This window comes from Ceratina calcarata, unplaced genomic scaffold, assembly GCF_001652005.2.
Source record: "Ceratina calcarata isolate Rehan_Ccalc_2016 unplaced genomic scaffold, ASM165200v1 scaffold106, whole genome shotgun sequence".
NCBI lineage: Eukaryota > Metazoa > Arthropoda > Insecta > Hymenoptera > Apidae > Ceratina > Ceratina calcarata.
Window position 1 is genome coordinate 1 of NW_017131496.1, and position 23,581 is coordinate 23,581.

Sequence of the window (23,581 nt, forward strand, 5' to 3'; positions counted from 1 at the left end):
GTTTTAATGTATATACTTGCTTCTGAATCTCACTTTATATACTACCCTCCTTAAATAAATGTTCTCTAGATTATACATAATTTTTATAGCAATAATTAAAATATTGATAATTAAATAAAATAGTTCATAGAAATTTTTAAATACAGAATAAATAAGGAGGGCAGTAAAATCACTATTAATCGTCACGTCTTGCCTTCTCACACATTCAGTCCAACAGAACAAAATTATTCAAGAACTCCTTGCAATGATCGTTTTAAAATTTCATTAAATATTGTTCATTTTAGATATCATAATTATCCTTGAATTCAGGAAGGAATTAAACCTCAAATTATGTTAAATCTTTGAATCTTTTTTTAATTCAGGGAGGAGTTGAACGTGGACCTCATGTTCGCGTATGAACAATCGTAAAAAGCCAGAAGTGATTATATATAATGATTGTCTGATGAAACTATGTGTCGTATAATGGTTTCCATGGGCATTCAATAGACTCGTGTGTTAAATGTCTGACTGTGTGATCCCGAGAACGCGGCGATGTTCCGCGTTACGTGATAATAGAAAAGTAAACGTGAATAGAATAAAAGNTATTTCAGACAGAAATACTTTTCGATATTAAATTATTGTGTGCACAACACGCGAGGTACTCGAAGTAAAAATTGAAATTGATCGCTGAACGTTTCAATAATAAAACAACAGTAATTCGAGCAGTTTCATTTTTTATTTGCCTGGAACACTGGTTCCAATTTTGAAGATCAGTCAAGAAATTAAACGTCGTTATTAAACATGTACGTATGTATGCGTGTGTGTACGTAAATGTATAGAAGCGTTTTAAGCGTAATTCGAAACTGCGTTAAAACACACGAATAATCACGAGCAACACTCACGATCATTTATAGTTATTTATTCCGCGTACAACTGAACGGCATTTAACATCGAGAAACACCGAGCAGAATTCGCATTCTCTGTTTGCATCCATCCACTGCCAAATTTCTCTGCATGATTTTATGATTTATTAAACGAACTATCGCGCGACGAATCGGTCGGCCACGGGCCACACGGAATTTCGCTTTACCCGAATCACCGCCTCTATTCTCTTTTTTCCCTGTATTCCCTTTTGCACTTTTATCGTTATTTTTATTATCAATCGGCCAAGTGAAATAGATTTATTGCACAGAATGCCTGAAACGTTTTAAGCCACGAACGAGCGACATATTATTAACAATATTAGAAAGAAAAGTTTCCCTGCTTGATAATTCAAAGTTCGACGAGATGTGAACTAAAAATCATTTAATAGCGAATTTAACTGCATTGAAAGAAAACTTGCTAGAAATATAATACTGTCACTTCACGAGAATCGTTTGCTAATGGCGAAACGTTCTAACCGCGGAAGAAGAGAAGCTTGCGTCTCTCGTAATTCGTATAGAGCCGATTTACCCGGGAATTCGATACACTATCGAAACAAGATGCATTTTCCGTGACTCACTAGGAAATGAGATGAATCTTTCGATTCAAATAATGGAGCGACTAGAATTAAAGAATCAGCATTTCAATTCGACTATCTTTGGTATTTAAATAAAAAATAGTAAATTAAAAATAGGATCGATTATTGACTTTGAAATTATTCCTTTTGCCCGGTGTTTAAAACTGTTAGAGTGATCTGAGCTGATCACGCTTCGCGTGACTCGTTAATATTTATTTCTAGGCGCTCCGGATTATTAAATGATCCGAGAATGACTGATACACGTGATCCAGCGGAAAATAGAATACAGAAGAACGAAATATCGAGTAGTTCGTCGGCGAAAAAGTTCTTTGGACATCGTAAGCAGCTAGGAACACCAACAACCAACGGCTATGTAGTAGCTACTGCCACTGAACTCGGCCAGATATGAAGCGGGGATCTTACCTTTCCCAACGGCGTCGACGGCTGCCCGGTCGGCGCTGGGTCCTTGATGTAGATGTTCCACGTGGCCACGCTGTTTATCGCCTTGTCCGCGGCGTAACACCTCCACAGGCACTGAATCAGCATCGCGGCCGCCGGTATCTGCCGGTTGAAGTGCTTCTGCCGTTGCTTCTGCTGAACCTTCAGCGCGAACCCCGAGCCCAGTATCCCCTGAAACCAGAATTTGAGCGCAAAGGGTTAAAAATATCAAATTTTTGCCTATTTTTCTCATTACTGATTTTGTCAACTGAAGGAAAACTTCAATTGACAAAATCAGTAATGAGAAAAATCACTTTTTCAGTGGAATAGAAACTTTTTAATTAGAATTTAAGAAGAGGGTTCTGAGACACTTAAGACAAGACGATTAAGGGTCGTGTAATAAAATGAGTGTCGTAAATGAAATCGTACTTACCGCTGGAAGTGCGAAGAAAGATATAGCGAACACGCTAAAACACGAGGCGACTATTTTCCCCATCCACGTCTGGGGGACAGTATCACCGTAACCAATCGTAGTCACAGTAATCTGTAAATGAGAATTTATTCGTACATGTATTAAAATTCGAATAACATTGCAAAAGAAATAAAAATCATTGCTATCAATTATATTAAAACAGGCGAGATTTTAAATCAGTCGAGCAACCGATCAATAAATGATTAAAATATTCAGCCGAAGGGACAATGGGAAACACGAGTAAAGCCAGAAATAAGACAAAAACAGCATCGATGAGCCGAGTGAGCGAGGCTAAATACAACAGGCGAGATTTTCAATCGGTGGGCCAATTTATCAATAAATTCCTGAGACGCGTGGCAGCACGGCGGGGGCTTCACTGCGGTAATTAACGTAAATCGAAAAACAACCTAATTAAAATTTCAATTCCGAGCCCGCAGCGGAGCGGTGCCGTCCCTTTTTTCCTCCTCTGTCCGCCGCCCGTCGCGGAAAATCCAACAGCGATTGAACAACGGCAATCGATACGGTCGACGTTGATCAAACCTGCGTTTAAATCCTCTGCCTCGGTCGTTTCGACGCTCGCTACCGGCGCCCCCGATTCTACAAACGGGGGCTGTAAATACAGACGTATTCCCGAGTGATTAGCGGTCGCCGCTCAATAAACATTCGTTTGTACCATCGGCTCGGGCTCGATTTGTTTTCAATGAATTTGCGGGGAATCGCGGTGCTCCAAATTACATTATTATCGGCGTTAATAGAAATCGAACGAGCTGAGCCGAGCGGTTGGCTCACGTATAACGCTGGGTGCCTTGGGTTACGATTAAACGACGTCGATATGTCGAATAATAATAAAATTCAGAGGTATGATCGTATAATTTCAAAGTACAATCGAATTTTATAGATTATCTAGTTGTTCTCAGATTTACCAGAACACGAGAATGGATTTAGAATTATTATACTATTCATGGTTAACATAATTATTTCAATTTTAAATAAATTTTCTCTGATCGATTGATGTAAAGAATAACCAGAGGGGAAGAAAGCAAGTAAATATAAAAGTACGTAATTATAAATTAAATAAAGGTTGAATTATTGAATTACTCACCACGCCCCACCAAAGAGCGTCGGCGTAGCTGGAGAAGTCTGTTTTTCCATCGGGCCCGACAGCATCTTTTTCGGCAAGGTACACAAAGTAACTGCTGAAAATAAGACCTAGGAACCCGATGTACAACGTCGTGATCAATTCCTGAAACAAATAAAAAGCACCACATGAATTTCACCGACGCACACTGCAATTTTCCATTGCTAATATTATTTGCCATCGTACAATGCAGAATGCATAGAGCGAAAGATGGGAACCAATTTGACTGCTCGTGAAAGCTCTTTTGTTATACGGATTGAAAATCAAGCTATTTGACAGAATATAAAATATTTCAGAGTATTTCGTACGCCTGATTTCTATTCGACTCTCTGGACCCAATTGCAGGTCAAAGGAAATTGTACAACAAGGGAATATTTGAATCAGCGATTTTTTTATAAATATCTCTGACAAACTATACATATATTGTGACGATTAACGTACCTGACGATGAATGAAAACGACGGAGCCGAGAAGTCGCCACGTGCCACCCTGCCGGTCCACGTGGAGCATTCGGAGTATCTGCAAAAATCGGATACCCCTTATAGCGGAAGTGGCGAACACCTGGCCGTTGCTTCCCACCGTCAACACCACCATGGACGCGACCACCACAATTAAATCTTGAAACAAACGACAATCACTTGATCAGTATCGTCTAATAATAAAACTTGCTGAGTTCTACTAAAATATTGTACATCCAAGCACTCAGATACGGTGAAACCTCGATTATTCAATATCTCGATTTTAATTCCTCATAAAATCCCCTGAAAGCTTAACTCGAATTTATCGAAACTTTTATAACTCTCAGATTTCCCTTCCCTTGAGGTTCGACCGTATTTTTTACTATTACGTTTCATGCCCATTGTGTGTAAAAAATATAAAGAAATAAATAAGAGAAAAATTAATGTCTACAGAATTTTAACTATTACAATCATCACTAGCTTAGCATCGCTAATTGCAAGATCGGCTCTAAAGCTGATCGCCTTTTTCGTCACAGAGAGACTGGAACCCCGGCCGAGTCGTGGCAATTAGAACGATTACGATCGGACGGGCATGGAATCAGCGTTGGTACACGGAGCTAATTGAACAACGACTAGACATGCGTTTAGATTAAATCAGCGAATATGCACTCACCTATGATACAAATCGGTTTCCGTATGAAACGGAGCCTGCCGCAGTAGCCCATGTACTTTGATCTGCAGCCGGCACTCCATAATCTCACCATATACTCCACTCCGAAGAACACCACCAAGCATATTTCCTGTGAACAGACGTTCACCCGAATTCAAACGTATTTTCCATTTCTATCAGATATTTATCTCAGGGAAATCGAAACCATCGGTAATAGAAAGAACGTCAGAGAAATGAGTCGATCAATTGAAAAACTATGAAAGATAAAGAATCGCGAAAAGATTTCAAAGCTAGCTCAAACACGTAAATTCGTTTCTGAATGGAACTAACGTCCCGGGGAGTTAACGACGAGGCATTAAAAAGCGCGAGAATAGGCGAATCGATGGTTTAATCGAGCCCGAGGTATGCGAAAAAAATGGCACCGATCTTAGCGATAATCATAATAACACCGCGGGAAAGCATTTCCGTGATGACTCCCCGTGCTGGCGCAGTCATTAGTTCTCGGTTCTTAAAATAAATGTGCAACTAGCACGATAGTTATATAGAGATGCCGGGTAGTATATCGATTCTACGACGCGAGCTTTATCGCAGTGTCACACTGCGCCACGAAAAAATGGGAACGTCGATGACAGAATCGCGACGGTCCCCGCGTTTCCCTGGGTAAACTATTCCACATTTTTTTTCCCCTCATATCTCGTGACTAATATTTAGGGCAGCAACTGGACAGAACAATTCCTCTAATTCGTAGAATTCACTGTTTCATTCTTCCAGAATTTTATTGATAATTCTTCAACCTTTTCATGCTTTCCTACTAGTCGGATAATCTGTTTTAAAATACTAATTGTGAATGAAACAATAGAAAAATTACAATTTTCCAGCGTTTCTCTTTTTAAGGATGTATAGGCTATATACTTAAACGATGCTTGCATGTTGAATTTGTTATTATAGATTCCTATTACTATTAAAAAGCTAAAATTATAGTGATTTCANCTTAACCCCTTGAAATACAAATAAAACAGAATTTGATGCGTCCGAAAAATACTATTTAAATTCTATTACTAATTAATACTAGTTAAGTTTTTGACGTCTCAGACGTCTCAGTCTATAATGGAACGAAAACGTCTCCCAGACGTCATTGTACATCATGTGGTTAACATCAAACTTCATTTTTTATCGAGAAATATTTAATACGTCATACGATTGAATGTTTAATTATTTCAGCAGTTAATAAGTATTATAAAATGATTAATGACAGTGTACTTACCATCCAAAAAAGTGTTTCGTTCGCAAAGCTACTGTACTGGTCTATCGTTGACAAGACACTAAATATGAGGCACACCAGTACCACCATGAACCTGCAAGAAAGACAAGATCCATCAGCAATTACAATAAATAATATTTAAATTACGAGGGCCAGAGTATAATTGATATAGAAGCAGGTGTGTTTTAGTTAAATGAAATCTGTGTAAAACAGGGGAATAAAGAAGAATCCGGGCTGTGTCAGATTTGCATAGAAACTTTGCAAGGTCTAACAAGTTTTCGCGTTTCACGAACTCAACTTCTATGTAACCGGCACATTTACGTATGTATGTACGTAGATACGTCCTTATAGTCGGAGATACCGGTGTTCGTGTTGGGAACTCCCGGGAGATGTTCCATTTGCTATTCGACGTTCCGTGACATTCAAGTTGCCGTGTTTGACTTATTACGATCATCTGATTTCCACTTCTAATTTTAACTTCGGTACCGCGGCTGCATTCTATATCTATCTACGACACCGTGAAAATCGTTATTGTGCTGGTCAAGCTCTCGGCACATTAAATACATTATATAAATAAAATTGAAGAATAATTATTCTTGAAAAATTGAAGAATAATTGAAGAATAATTATTCTTCAATTAATATTATANATAGTGAATTCATTAAATCTCGTCACGTTATTAACTGGTAGCAGAAAATTTGCCGTTCCACTTTGATTTTCGACCACTCATGATTTTTCAGTTATCTAATAAACTGATAATATTTAGATTCTATTCATCGTCAAAGAAGGTCGTTTATAAATCGACTTTCTTATACATGCATAAATTGCGTATCGATTTTAACCATTTTATCATCGAGACATTTAAGCCGCGATCAAACTGGAACGACGTTCACGACACCCGCTTCCGAGTTTTGCAATTCATCTGATCTTCCGGTTAACCGACTTCTATGTATATCATCGCGCTATTTTTAACCCAAGTAATTTATCGCAGTTGACATTTTCACTGTAATTGTCTACATATATATTGATCATTTATTCTAATCGATAAGCTGTTATTTCTATATAGACCGACGATTTTCTACTCGTGTAATTAATCACGCCATAATGTAGACCAAATGTATGCATATGCAGGTAGAGTCTGTTGTTTGCGGGTATACGTATCAAGATAGTTGCACTCTCCGAAACAGTTTCCTCTCCTCTTAATTACGGTAATTAACGTGATGACACGTAATCCCAGCGGCCACCGATATACGTAGATACCTGACTTCCTATCTAAGCTATCGTTCGCGAGTATTCGTACAATTAATGAAAGCGTACAGCAAGTCTAAGGTAAATGAGATTTAAAATATATTAATAAAAAACGTTGCTGTCATATAAGCATATTATTTATAATAAAATAAATACAGTGGCATGAAAAAGAAAACAAGTCTGACCAGAAGATTGCCAATATTTAATCTGCTATAATTTCGTAAAGAAAAAAAATTNCGTTATTAACTGGTAGCAGAAAATTTGCCGTTCCACTTTGATTTTCGACCACTCATGATTTTTCAGTTATCTAATAAACTGATAATATTTAGATTCTATTCATCGTCAAAGAAGGTCGTTTATAAATCGACTTTCTTATACATGCATAAATTGCGTATCGATTTTAACCATTTTATCATCGAGACATTTAAGCCGCGATCAAACTGGAACGACGTTCACGACACCCGCTTCCGAGTTTTGCAATTCATCTGATCTTCCGGTTAACCGACTTCTATGTATATCATCGCGCTATTTTTAACCCAAGTAATTTATCGCAGTTGACATTTTCACTGTAATTGTCTACATATATATTGATCATTTATTCTAATCGATAAGCTGTTATTTCTATATAGACCGACGATTTTCTACTCGTGTAATTAATCACGCCATAATGTAGACCAAATGTATGCATATGCAGGTAGAGTCTGTTGTTTGCGGGTATACGTATCAAGATAGTTGCACTCTCCGAAACAGTTTCCTCTCCTCTTAATTACGGTAATTAACGTGATGACACGTAATCCCAGCGGCCACCGATATACGTAGATACCTGACTTCCTATCTAAGCTATCGTTCGCGAGTATTCGTACAATTAATGAAAGCGTACAGCAGGTCTAAGATAAATGAGATTTAAAATATATTAATAAAAAACGTTGCTGTCATATAAGCATATTATTTATAATAAAATAAATACAGTGGCATGAAAAAGAAAACAAGTCTGACCAGAAGATTGCCAATATTTAATCTGCTATAATTTCGTAAAGAAAAAAAATTGTCCAGCAATTTAAATTAATTTAAAAGGACTCTACTTTTTATTTCTCTCTGTATTTGACAAAAATGCGAACACTTTCTCAAAAGTAGTTTTATCCTTCGATATCAAACAGGAAAATCCGGTTTGCTGTTTGGAAATTTGTCAACTTCGAACGATTCGTTTAATAAATTCCTCTTACGATTCGAGGACGGAAATTTAGTACTCCCTTAATTCTGCACGCCTTTGAACGCTACTGATCTCACATGGGCAACAGTATGAATCACTGTAAGTGACTCACGACTTAAGTACAGGCTGCGCGCGAGTAATTAAATCCGAGTTGATTTTAAAGGAACAACCGTAATTACCACGCGGTAATCAATTATTCGGTGAATTACACATTCGGCTCACGAATCCACGTCGCAGGTGCTAAATCGATCGAACCTAATTAAGGATGTATTGGCTATATACTTAAACAATGCTAACATGTTGAATTTGTTATTAGCATTATTCTTCCGACGTCTGATTTCTTTTTAATTATACGAAATACGTTTTTCTAAGGTACATAAATTTTTAGAATTGACTGTATAGCCAATACATCCTTAAACGGATGTTCCCATCGTTTACGAATTCTACAATTCTGAACACGTCAGATGTATCGATTATTTCAAATAAAACAAGAATACATTATAAATATCTGGTTGAAAGATCTAACGAATGTACATAATTATTATGTCGACCGTAAAATCTACACAGTGACTCGGGCGAAGGAAGTGGAGGAGGTATGAGTGAACAGTAAAAAAAACTTAAGTAAACTTCTCGGCCAAAAGGCTGAAATGAAGCCATATATTACTTAGGTAAAAGTAAAGTTATTGAAGCAGCAATTGCTAGGGGCAGTAAATGTTTATCGATGCATTCATCGCACCGGGCGAAATTGATATCCATCACAGGATCGTTTTAAGTTTACGCGATCCGTTATGACGCCGTTTCAAACGAATTGATTGCAGTATAATTGTTCGTAAACGTAGAAACGATGCTTGCATTATCGACCAGACCCTCGCGTACAGATATTGTTACGCGCAACGTGCATTACGGTTTGCGACAGTTAACAAATAAATGTAACTCAGTGACAATGTCGAAGGTTATATTTAACTCTCCGCCTGCACAGTGGGTCATTTCCGATCTAAAGCGTTTTCCATGTTTCCCGAATTAACATTGACTAGGAATCTCTACTAGGAATTCTAACTCTCGTCGAAAGTAGGAATTAAATATTTCCTACAAATTTTATAATTAAAAGAATTTCTCAATCGCCGGATTCAAAGGATTGACGATGTTCCATCATAAATAAAGTCACAGTTCTAAATGAATGATCGTGTTTTCGATCGAATGCAACGTTCGAAAAGTCTGAAATGCAGACGAAGCACGGCGTATCCCGAGATTCCGAAACTCGGCCGAGACGCTTTGATTCGATTTAAGGCTAATCTCGCGTGCTATCTCGACTCCGCCGTCTCAACGCTGGATTAGAGTCATTAAACGGTAGACCGTGACGTTTAAAACAGCGAATCAGAAAATTGTCGGCGATAAAGCGAAACCTTCGGTAGATTTACTTTATCAAAAGGGAGCAGCAGCATTTTTTTTTAACGACCTTCTAATATGGCAATTTCTCAGAGAATCGTCGATACTTCATTTCAATAATTCCTTTTATCATTAGAAACGATTGAACGAAATGAACGAAACTAGACTCGTTCTGAAAAGGTCGAAGTGGCAACGAGTACTCGGAAGGCAGGATAAACTAAAAATGGATTCGGTTATGAATCGTGTGATTGGCACCGGGGAGGAAGGCATTTATCATGCAATAGCGTAAAAAGGGAAAAGAGGGCCGAACATAGACAATTATCATAGTAGGTCAACGAAGGTGACCCGCGGAGGAAGAGGAGGCCGGCAACGAGCGGTGTGCAGGGCCGGGGAATTATAGTCGTCCGACACGCCATCTTAAAGCGTGTTCCACGGCGGGCCGACTTCGTTAACGCGCGTCGCTCGTCGTTACTTAACGAGCTATCGCTCGCTAATAAATTACTTGCACGAGCAGACGAATCCGCGGTAATTACCGAGCCCTCCGATTTCCTGCGGTGGTTTTTACCCTAAAATCAGTCAGAGGGTGTCTCCGTTCTAACCCTGACGACGTGTCAGGAAGAGAAATCGCAGGCTACTCTTCAACGTATCGTCACCATCAAAAAACGTGTTGAAAAATCTCGCAATTTTTTGTCTCAATTTACTATCTCAAAAAAGTTCTTCGTTTACGAATGGCAATGAACACATGCAATTATGCACTTTGTTCTTAACGTTAAGTAAAGAGCAATAATTCTCTTATTCTTCAAACTTTATCTATTCTAATATTAAATTCATATATATTGAAAAAATCATTTTATCCATATGTCGAATTTATTAAACACGTGCTTCTGTTATACTTTGTCTTTACCGATATTTGTAGTACATACGCACATCTGCTGCTAGTTTGCTCATAAATACGACAGGCATGCATGTAGATACATACATAGATCAATAATAAAGTCCAGGCTTATGATGCTCATTATACTCAAACCCAGCACAGATCCTGTTTCGTACATTTTAGAAGTGAATGCCTATTCGTATCGGTGTTAATCCACGAAATGACTAATAATAATTATAATAACTTATTTCATATAATATCTGCCTTTCAAGATAATTTAATTGGACACTCAATACTGCATTTAATTCCTGGAAACATTTTCTACTGCCTTCTGAATAATCAAGAGTTTCCAATATGGTAAACCACTAAATTTAAAATATGATAAAAAACGAAATTGAATGAGAAACTGCGTTTCCCTCGGATCGCGTTACACGCGATGGATCGTATTGCGGCAATAATTCTTTTTCTATTCGCAACCTAAGGAAGATCGTGCACCGTCGGCTACGATTTCCTGTCTAAAAATAACAACCGTCACGCAAATAGTCTGCATACGTATGCATCGCACCTAATAATGCCCCTATTTATTCAGCGGTAAAAGTAGGACGAAGCATTAAAGTCTCTCGGTTTTCCATTTCGCGCCGTTCCTACGTGATGGAACGAGAGAAAATCGTTTTCACTCACTGTGTTAAGAAACTTTGTTAAACACTCTTACGGGAACTCATGCTCGTTTCTATTTCATTCTCGATGCCAAACGATTTATGTACATGCGAAATATTTACACAGAATCTCCCATAAGTCCCAAGATAATATTGCCATAAATATTATACTACGTATTAAAGAACATAAACTGTTCTCGTTTCCTGCCATTAGACTCAACGTTCATAGTTACTAACAATTTTGATCTAAACATTTTTTGATGATACAAATGAGAATCCACGATTTCATAAATTATAGTACAGATTTTTACATGCAGAAATTGCAAAAATATAATACAAATCTTTTTTTAGAAAAATCTGAATTTACATTTCAGTGTCACGAATTTTTTTCCTAATGAGCCCAGCCTTGGAAGGAATAAAACTACACGTTTAAACTGGAAAAAAGGTAATTAAATCACAAGTAAATTGAGGGTAAATACTGGCAAGCGATGAATGAAGATATTAATAGCATCGTGCGCAAATGGAATGTATAATGTGACAATAATCCTAATGAGGATGTAATTAAGAAAGAAGATCTGCAAATCGTTGATTGTTCCATCAGTTTCAAACATCCCAATTGCATCGAATCGAGCATAATTTATTACAATACATTTATTCGATCATATAGAATCTGTATTATAGTTATCTGAATTGCGTTTGAATATTAATTATTAATATTCATCATCCTTACTGTGGACGTACTGCAAATGAAACAATTAAATACTCATACAACCAATCAATATTAACGATACCACGAATTTCATATTATCATCGAATTCATGAGTGGAGTTCTAAATAAATATACACGTCCTTCTTGAAACAATGCTATCTTTGTGCATGTCCATCCATTATTAAAACTATTCTTCACGATCTATCAAACATTAAATTTACGACTTAATAAAGTTATTATTAAAATGGAAATAAATTGTGCGTCGCACTTTGCTATCCGACCGCGGGAATAAATCATTTTTTGAAGTGTCGATACAAGGTCTCGATGGAAACGACCATTTATTATGCAACGACGTGATACTAAATTATTCACCTAATAATAAAATATACAGGGAACAATATAATTAACTCGCACTTTGACATGCATTTATAGAATTAAATTAATAATTGTAGTTATTTTTCCTGAATTATTACCAGACAAAATTTTATTGCCTAAGTTCAACAACTATTCCAGTTAATTTTTACTGTTTGCCTTTTATCTTTATTTATTGCTAATATCCACTCTTGTGTGTTGAATCAATTTTTTGTTTATACAACACGAGAACAGATTTCACTGTATTCTGCGGCAGGATTTCATGCATGGACGTACCGTGTGTATTACTCGTTTTTCACTTGGAGTGTGTGAATAATAAAACCGGGCATGTCGATGAAAACAATTAAATTATAGAGTTTGAGTGATTGTTCGCGGCAAGCGAAAAACAAATTTACGGTTCCGGAAATGAATGGCGTGTTCGCCACGGCGTAGAGGGCGAAATGAAAGATGCTTCCGTGGCAATTTCCGATAGCAACCGTTTTCGCGTTGCGAAAACTTGGCGCCCCGATCCCGTACTACATTATCACTCAATCGGCTTGGTCAATTAATTTTGATGTACGCAACCGCGGAAAGAAAAAGGCCGAAAGTTTCGACTATTCAATTCTAGGAAACTTAAAATCCCGGAATGAATTATGAATAATAATGTAACAGCTTTCTAAAGAGTTCACATTTCTTTTGTCTTTAATTTAAATTTCATTAAAATCTGTACAATGCAGTGATGTTTAAAGTCAAAGAATTTTTCTTTTCGTCGACTAAAGGAGAAATTTCAGAGAAATTCAAAGATTCTAAGATAAACTGCAAGGTATAGAGAAAAACGAGATACGAAGGAGTCTCACGGTAGAGAATAAAAAAAAGAAGGTTCGACTGTAAACGTGTTGGAGATCGATCGACTTCGATGTCACGTTCTACCGTGGCGTGTTTTGTTTTCGTAATGAATTGTTTAAAGAGTGTTCGCAGTAACGCCACAGAATAAGAAAGAACAGTAGACTCACTCACGGTGGATGCAATTTCCTTCTGAAAATTTTCAATTTTTCCGAGATTTTCTCAAAGGGTGAGTCTCAAGCTGTATTTTGTTGTACGTTATCCCATCCCGATAGATAAACGATATTCGATCTATAAACTGAATATATCAGGAAGGAATGTTTCACTTCTAAGATAAGCCCGTAAATTCAATGGGACGTCGGTGGTAAGCTTGCACTCATTCATTGAGTATACAGAAACTTCGATTGAATTTATTTGATAAATGAATGGTGGACTCAGCTTTTGTCGTTTGTCAATATTATCCATGTTTCCCAGGCATACTTTAACTTCGTAAACCTAGCATCGCCAGAGCTTGGCCTTGCTTATTAAATTACACAATTTTTGTACATGCAAATCACCCTTTGGTTCCTAAGATTTTGTATAAACGTATCGAAATCAACTGGCAGGATTTATCTTTTATTTTCGAACTAGCATCGAGCCCAGTGGTACCGACAAATAGAGAGAAATGTAAAACAGTATTTCTAATCATAGTTAATCCGAAGTTCGACTCGTACGAACGTACTCACACAGTGAAATGATAGACGAAACAGATCCAGCCTCCAGGGTGTTCCAGGAACACGTAGAGCCTCTCCTGGAAGGTTTTCCCTTTCTTGTGATGAAACACGTACTTGGCTTTGAAGGCCTGATCGATGGGCAGGTAGATCGGGTAATAAGGATCGGGCACGCCTTGGTTCAAACTGGGCGGTTGCTCCTCGGTGGTGTTCATGTCGTCGTTTATAATATCATCTTTCTCCTTCTTCCTACGATACTTCCTCTTCAACGGCGTGGGCACCCTTTTGTGATGCGCCTCGCCGAAACGTGGCGACCGGAACCGTCTAAGAAACGTGAAACGACAGTTGGGCGAGGCCGCCGCCTCTTCCACTCTCATCGCGTTCTCTTCCGTGTCCTCGGTGTCTTCCGTCTCGCTGCCGGGCGTCTTCAGGGCAGCCTCTTCGGACTCGAGGCTGTGCTTCGGCACGAGTTCGCCCTCGCTCGTCTGCAGGGCGGCGTACGCGGCCGCGGCGCTCGATCGTTTCTCCGCAAGCCTAGAGCATTGCTCCTTGCCCCTTGGAAAACTCTCGTTCGCATCACCTGAACAGTTTCCCCGTTCGACATTCATCGCCCGTCTATCTTATTTACGTTTGATCGTCATTTGATTGTACGTCGCGTCGTAAACGGCACATCTCTGATCCGAATGCTTACCATTTCCTGATTTTTATTATATAAATCGATGCTCTGATTCAACTTTAAATAAAACTAACAGCATCGTAAGATCGTCTAATTATCCATTGTTAACTATCTATCACTAGAAACGCTAACATCTTCCCCTGAGGCAAGTTTTATATCCAGTTCCCAAACCGTTTTCACAACTCGCTGGTAATTTCTACTAATTGTCATCTACCCGACCGTTCTAATTGGTTCCCAACGCGATCGCTGTACATACAGCCAGTTTCACGGAACACCGAGCAATGGCTACGAATCGCGAAATCCTCTAATAGTAACGATCATGCCTACGTGATCCCCAGTCGACGATTCTTATTTATTAGATACAGTTTAATTCAGTAATAAAATAAATTCTACGATATCAGATTTTTTATTAAAATGCTGAAGAGATAATGTGCGAAATTAGATATGAGACTCGCGTCATTTATATAAAATGTTTATAAAACGAATTTTGTTTAGTTTCAATTGTTTTTCAGATTAGAGAAATGATACTCTGTTGACGATAAACAGTGTTGTCAAGGCGACGTTTCTGTCGGGTCATATTGACAGCTCGATGCGGCTTATGTGGTCTGAATTTTGTGACAGCAAATTTCTGGGCAAACGAGCTTGGGGATTTCGTAGCTAGTTATCGATCGACAAGGTACATAAACGGATGTCTCGACACGTGAAATTGTTCTCGTTTACTTGCCGACCGATCCAAAATGTTTAAGACAGTCGTATCAGCAATTAAAAACTTCCAAAGTGAAATATTAATCCAACGAATGAACCCAAGTGTGACTCATCGATTGTAATCAGACTTTCTAAAATGTGAAGATCATTGCTAACTTGATTGCTAAGGGTGGGTCTTCTATACGTCTATTGAAATTTTCAAGGAATACAAGATTTTCTGAGAGGAATTCGAAGAATATTAAAAACACTATGAAAGTAAGAATTTTGTACTTTTATAATGACCTAAAGAGAAATTCCCCTAAGAGTAGTTCACCTAATACCATTCCTGAGATAAGCTCAGCCCAGTTTTAACAAAGAGAGAAGATATATTGATTACAAATAAATATAACTCGCAAGACAATCTATTTTAACGTCTGCAATGAATTCTCATGGACCGAGGATCAACACAGCAAGAATCGACAGACCATTCTTCTTTCTCTTTTCTTAAAAAAGACACAATTGCTTATTCACATTTATCTTCAGTTTCATATATCAATTAAAAATCTCGTGCTACTTTAAACCCACAAATAATAATTTCTTATATACAAGCGTGCCTGAATATTTTTACAATTATATTTCTTCTCAGTTCTGATTAGACACGTACGTAGAATCAAACGACCTCTTTCCATCGGATACCTGAATGTATGCACTTCTTGTAATTCTGGTAATCCTGGCAGTTAACATGGTACTCGGGGTGACACTGGTGTCGTTGCTGATGCTGACTGATCGGTGATTTCAGCACGCTTAGCACCATGTCCTCCTGCGACGGTACGATCCTCGTTAATTGCCTGCTCTGTCTGAACAACGTCTCCTGTTCGCCGCGGTTCATCCTGCATCCAAGTCGTCCTCGTTGCAAATAAAATCCCGGATACCATTCGTGTCTGCCTCGGCCCGGACCGCTGCCTAGCATAACAGCTTGCAACATCCCGAGGCTCTGTACCAACACGAACTTCCGTTCATCTGACCACCAACCATCGGCCGGTCCCGCCTGTTCATGGTCGTCTTCGCTTTTCCAGATTCACCCTTTTTTCATCGATGAATTATTTAAAAATCCAAACACTGTTACTTTCTTAATGTCATGTCGAGGTTCTTAACTTAAGTCGGGACAAGAGAATTAGAGATCGTCATTATTTTTATCACCACTTGATAATACATTTTTTTAAATATTTATTCGTTTAATGGATTCTGATTAATATCGTATTGCAATTAACGACCAATTCCCTCTTTCGTTTCCCTCACTCGTTTATTTCACCGCACGATGCGTTTTCATGGTTCACCTTTTTTCCAATTATTCGATTTTCGAATTTGCACATTAATTATCGGGGAGGATGTTTACGGGTCACTCGGCGATAAAACGAATTTCGTAGTAAAATAAGAATGGATAGGAGAGGATCGGAAACGACGTTATTCAAACACCATCATTTCATTACTGATACGCGTCTGATGCACTGTGCATTAATATTTATCGATTTACCGTCGGTTTAAAATGTTAATTTCGCTCGAACTCGATTAGATAAATTAAAATGATAAAGAGTCTTCGGTCGTCTATTATAAACGATTTAACGTGTTATTCAGAGTATTCTCAGAACACTTGAAAGTTCGGTCTCCGTCAACGGACGATTGCTTTTGTACGAACGTCGTTTAATTCCCGATGTTTAAATTCAATACAAGTTTCTGTGTACATTACTGTCAATTGCGGAATTCGCTATTGTATAAACTGACCCCGAGTGATCTTCCAACGATGTAACTTCAAACTGACCAATTAACTTCGAGTCGTAAGACCGTGTTCAGATAAAAAAATGCGAAATCCTGCGCTTTGGACGTTCACACATTTTCACTTCTCGATCGTTTCTGTCGATGCAAAATAATTGAGCGACGATATTTTCCTCTGAGAGTCAATGAAGCGTGATGAAAGGTTATCTGCGGCGAAGTGAAACGGCGATTAATCTCTCCGTCGGATTCGATCATTTCCCTTTACCGTGATTCGGATCAATCGTAAAATAATCGCCGCACATTCTAATCTCTCTTTTATTAGAATCGGTGGAAGAATCGCGAGGAAGTTTGTTCCTTAAGCAATTTCTTCTCCAACTTCGACGGTCACCTTTTTGTTCGTTTTTCACGATGGAACCTCGGTTTCGCTCGTTATCCTCTCGTTCCTTCGTTTTCAATCCCACAGAGATTATTATACAGCGGCAAAGTCTTCATCGATTATAATTAAGTGTACTTTTAACGTCCGACGATCTTGCAATTCTAATGGAAAATATTTCACAGGAAGAAGCACACAGTTTCGGAACAGAAGGAAGATGCGATCGGTCCAATCTTCTCCATTTCAAAAATTAGCACGACTCAGTCGACGTCGTTTTGTTTCGATCGACGACGGAAATCTCTTCTCAAATTCGATACGTAAAATCGTACGGTCACTTTTCGTTCAGACTCGTCGGCTCGTGGTCGACTCGTCCTCGGCGCGGCGGTTCACCTCGAGACTCTTTTAAACGGATTACGCCTTTTGCTTTTCCGCAACGACCTCGTGGACGCGATTGGCATCCTCGGCGATTTCCGGATCCTCTTGTCGATCGCTGCGATACGACGCGACATCGGGGACAGTCGGCATTCGATTCCCGTCTACCGCCGTCGGAGACGCCAGTCCCAAAGGGTCTCTACCAACGATTTCCGTTCGCTTAACTCTCAAACGTGTCTACAATCGCTCGCAAAAGTCGGTTTACGTACGCTAAGCGCCGCACGCACCATCATAAATTAATTGATCATTTTACAGATTAATCGTTAAAAAATTCTGTACAACATTATTGAAATAAGATTAGGGAAAGACGTTCATTTTTTTATAAAAGCTTTACATGCAGGATATTTTACCTATCATTCGTCTATCAATACAATTTTCATTTTATGCTGGAATGAATTAATTACTAGAAATTTTTAAAGTAGCATTGACAGACCACGTATATAGAGTTTTGCGATCGACTGTACGTATCAACTCTCAACGGCTGTGACGTTTGCGAGATAAAAGGAGAAAAGCACTTCGCTTCGTATACGAACTGATATTGTTTCTCACTTAATTCCTCTGTCACCTAATGTTCGATATCTCATCATTTAAATCACTCCAAACATTTTTCTGATTCCCAAGCTTCCTCGAAGCTCTCTATTTTTTTTAACAATCATTGCAAATGGCAAATACAATTTTACTTATAGCTTAGTACGTAAAATACGACTTCTTTTTACTATTTTTTACACTTTTAATGAAGAAAAGTCTACAGACTGATAATTGAGTGATATGAAAATTCTTTTATTACATCCTCCCCAATGCGTTTGCCTTCGAAAGTAATAAAGGATTAAAAATAAGTTGTTGCAGAATAAGGTGTTTCCGGTGGAACTTAATCCTCATTTTCTCGAGTGTGCAACGACGCGGTTAAAAGAAATATACGTATAACGTAGTGTCCCAGATGATGGGATTTCCTCCTCTGACCTTTCCGCGATTCCGAACGGGGCTCAAACGTCTCGTAAATTTTTTAAAAGCGATCCCGGTTTCGCGTTTGAATACCGTTTTATATACATACATTATATTCGTCTACCCCCACCGTTGTACATCGTAACTATAATTATCCAGTGGAGCACGAGAAATCCGACTAATAATAAGATCTCTCATTATATGTACTTCGTTAAAAGAAACTCTCTCGTGACGTGATTAAAAGAAACTGTCTCGTGGACATAAGTCAAAAATTCGAGTAAGAAATGTTTCATTTATTTCAGATAATATAATAATTTATTTTAAGTATTATAAATCGTCCTTCAATTCCGTGTTTTAATTAATCTCACGAATTCATGTGTATACGAGAAAACTGTATTTCTCTTCGACACGTTCGTATCCAGAAATCATTGATTCAAATAACCAGATCGCGGAATGTAAAGATTATTTGTTGAATTCAAATCAAAGTAACGAATACAGGATTGTACGAAGACTGAACGAGATCTGGACGAAATAATTTATCGAATATTTTATATGAAAATAATTCCAGATCGCTGGAAGGAGAGTCTTTCATCCGAGACTCATCGAGCCCGCGTAGCCGATGGATACACCTGAATAGAATTTACTTAAGTCCGACTTTATAAGGTTCCAGCTGCGTTCTCCGTCGTACAAAATGAATAAAGTATTATTCCCCAGATGGCATATAAAATAAAGGAACACGATTTCCATGGGATCTTATCTCAGTTATCCTCGTCACGGTTCGCGTGTTTAACGACGGGATTACGTTTCACGGAACCTCGAATTTAACCCCTTGCCTCGTCGACCGTTGCTCACAGACCCGATAAAATTTTAATTGAAAGTTCCAACAGGAGAAAAGCACTTCGCTTCGTATACGAACTGATATTGTTTCTCACTTAATTCCTCTGTCACCTAATGTTCGATATCTCATCATTTAAATCACTCCAAACATTTTTCTGATTCCCAAGCTTCCTCGAAGCTCTCTATTTTTTTTAACAATCATTGCAAATGGCAAATACAATTTTACTTATAGCTTAGTACGTAAAATACGACTTCTTTTTACTATTTTTTACACTTTTAATGAAGAAAAGTCTACAGACTGATAATTGAGTGATATGAAAATTCTTTTATTACATCCTCCCCAATGCGTTTGCCTTCGAAAGTAATAAAGGATTAAAAATAAGTTGTTGCAGAATAAGGTGTTTCCGGTGGAACTTAATCCTCATTTTCTCGAGTGTGCAACGACGCGGTTAAAAGAAATATACGTATAACGTAGTGTCCCAGATGATGGGATTTCCTCCTCTGACCTTTCCGCGATTCCGAACGGGGCTCAAACGTCTCGTAAATTTTTTAAAAGCGATCCCGGTTTCGCGTTTGAATACCGTTTTATATACATACATTATATTCGTCTACCCCCACCGTTGTACATCGTAACTATAATTATCCAGTGGAGCACGAGAAATCCGACTAATAATAAGATCTCTCATTATATGTACTTCGTTAAAAGAAACTCTCTCGTGACGTGATTAAAAGAAACTGTCTCGTGGACATAAGTCAAAAATTCGAGTAAGAAATGTTTCATTTATTTCAGATAATATAATAATTTATTTTAAGTATTATAAATCGTCCTTCAATTCCGCGTTTTAATTAATCTTACGAATTCATGTGTATACGAGAAAACTGTATTTCTCTTCGACACGTTCGTATCCAGAAATCATTGATTCAAATAACCAGATCGCGGAATGTAAAGATTATTTGTTGAATTCAAATCAAAGTAACGAATACAGGATTGTACGAAGACTGAACGAGATCTGGACGAAATAATTTATCGAATATTTTATATGAAAATAATTCCAGATCGCTGGAAGGAGAGTCTTTCATCCGAGACTCATCGAGCCCGCGTAGCCGATGGATACACCTGAATAGAATTTACTTAAGTCCGACTTTATAAGGTTCCAGCTGCGTTCTCCGTCGTACAAAATGAATAAAGTATTATTCCCCAGATGGCATATAAAATAAAGGAACACGATTTCCATGGGATCTTATCTCAGTTATCCTCGTCACGGTTCGCGTGTTTAACGACGGGATTACGTTTCACGGAACCTCGAATTTAACCCCTTGCCTCGTCGACCGTTGCTCACAGACCCGATAAAATTTTAATTGAAAGTTCCAACGCTGCGCCTCTTTTGACATTTACACTTCTTTTTTTTTACAATCAACGCCACTGAATAAAAGTTTCGCGCATCTATCGTACCCGCGGTGTTCAAGTGGAAAAATCGAATGCTATAATTGAGCACAGCGCCTTGAATTAAATTTATTTTTGTACAATCGTAGAAGTCGCGTGTAATTTACATTTTAAACAAATTTTTATTCTGAGGATCTTCTTCAAAGGATTAGGATTGATCAGATCTATTTTTTAGTATTATTAGTTTCAATTACGCTAAATGAGGTAAACTAGTTTAATATAATTTAAGACAATTATTAATTGAATTTCTATTTTCTCTTCGTAATCGCAATATTAAAAAATGTAATATTATTGAGTGGAGAAGGTAGTCAAAACATTTCGTTAGTGCAACGTTAGCATTTTAATGGATTAGAACGAAGCACGCCGCCTTTTTATCACGAATGGAACTGACCAATACGTGCTACAATCGATATGTCATCTCTTGTTAGTAAAATAATGCGGCCATAACGTTTGCGGTAGGAAAATCAATTGTCCCTAAGTATAATACACATCAATTCCCATCTATGTACATACAGTCGCTCGCAATAAAAATCGCATAATTATTTATCAATCTTCATTGCTTAAAATTCAATTCTAATTCTAATTCTTCTATAAACAATAGATGATTAAAATTATTTATATCCAATTAATTCAGTCAGTTAATACATTAGCCATTGTATAAAAAAATCGTGAAAATTCCATGAAACATGTTCTATTTCAAATGTAAATCTCTTGGATGATCTCCAATAGAATTTAAATTTATGAAAGAACAATTGCATGGAAAACTGCATGTGGCTATTTGCAAATCTCCTGCACGATCTTCGACGTGATTCAACCCTCTTTATACTTTCACCTCGTGATCAATACTCATTTATACCTTCAGCTAATTTCCAAAGGACGAGGGAATAAAATCCTTACAAGTGTACATAGAATTATGTAATTTTCCATGCGAACGACTGTGTATCGATACGACTGTATTAGCTGAATAGCGTAATAGACACCCCGGTGGCATCTGAGCACTCGGAGTTCGTCAGCCCTGCGCCTTCGTCCCAGGAGGCCACCGCGGGAGAAAGCCCGGGCTGACTTCCGGTACGAGACGCTAACTTTACGATACCCAACTTGACGTACAAGTAATTCGCTATCCGATTATGGTTAAATAAAAATCTAATCAAAGAATTCCATAACAAACATAAGAATCCCTCAATTGATTTTGTACTTTCCGAATTATTCCTACCCTTCAATCAGTTTTTTTTTACACACAGAGAAGTCGACCTTACGATGATTTATATTACATAAATTAATAAAATTGTAAGCTCGATGCAGCTTGAGAATCAGATTAAACTTCGATACGATCTTCATACTTAAATATTTGATTAGAATGATTCGAGAGGAGTTTAGCATGATCGACTTCTTGCAATTACGAATGACCTGATTTCTTGCTCAAAGTCACACGATTAGATCTCCAATACTTCTCACCTAGGATGCTAATTATTTTTATTAACGATCATAAATCGTTCTTCCTGGCGATTACAATATTATTCACTTGTTCATGAGAATAACTAAACATTTATCGCGGAGGACGACGAAACGTGGATCGAAGAGGGGCGACGTACGGGTGGAACGGTCGGATTTCGGACGCGTGCGAAAGTGATTCACAGTGATCCACACGTGTTCTCACTCGCGTGCATCGGCTCGCGTGACGGTAGACGAAAAACGCGTAGTGTGCCCAGGGCGGCAGCCCGCAACCAACTGTGGCTCCTAGCCATCCCGTAGTTGCGCCACTCGCCGCAACCCCGAACAGGGGGTGACTCTCGCCACTTACCGTTTGATTCCACTCCGCGCATCGTTTGCGTCCGCGGATCGAGAGGAATACGATTAGCGGTCAGAGACGAGAAACGATTCGAATGCATTTTTAATCAACACACAAATCATACTTGTTAGCGAGAATCAACGAACAGAGAATGGCATTTGGCTAGTTAAATAAATCGTAGGAACAGGACTTTGACAGAGGCTTCCTAATTTACACGAATTTCGACTCGTGCCATTAGGGGTTGAACTCCATTAAAAAATGCGGCAAAAGGCAGATGCTTTTTAATCATACGAGAATTATATAAAGGAGATAAAGTAGGGTTATAAAAGCGTAACTCTCTCAAGTTACTAAATGGCAGTTCGGAACTGTACAGAAGTTAGTGACAGAGCGAATGCATAATTGAATCCGAAACTCGCGGAGCGGACCATACAAAATCGTTGCTAAATTATTCCTTCGCTCCCATCTCGCCCCGTTTTCATACTCTACTTTACACGATATCTGCTTTCGACGTTTTAACCGCGTGTCATATACCAACTGAATCCACAGAGAGAGCGAGAGAGAGAGCGAGAGCGAGCTACGCGTACTGATGCCAATAGTTTCTATATTCGTGGAAAATTATATACGCTCGTAATTACGAGCTATTAACGTTTCCTTATCGCACGTAATTATCACAGATTTTGCGTTTAGTCAAACGAAAACTGGACACATATGCACATACATACATATATAT

At 38.2% G+C, this 23,581-nt stretch overlaps 1 protein-coding gene across 1 annotated transcript; it reads right to left on the reverse strand.

Annotated features, from left to right (window-relative positions):
* Positions 1-607: 607 nt before the first annotated feature.
* LOC108632335 (potassium voltage-gated channel subfamily KQT member 1-like) lies at positions 608-22,777 on the reverse strand. Its single transcript, XM_018036840.2, has 9 exons — positions 22,518-22,777; positions 15,958-17,978; positions 13,917-14,481; positions 5,918-6,008; positions 4,657-4,783; positions 3,967-4,142; positions 3,490-3,630; positions 2,349-2,459; positions 608-2,107 (listed from the first exon to the last, which is right to left on the reverse strand). The coding sequence occupies exons 2-9, from the start codon at positions 16,244-16,246 to the stop codon at positions 1,847-1,849; spliced, it is 1,761 nt and encodes a 586-aa protein (XP_017892329.1). The 5' UTR covers positions 16,247-17,978; positions 22,518-22,777; the 3' UTR covers positions 608-1,846.
* Between the last annotated feature and the right edge of the window lie 804 nt (positions 22,778-23,581).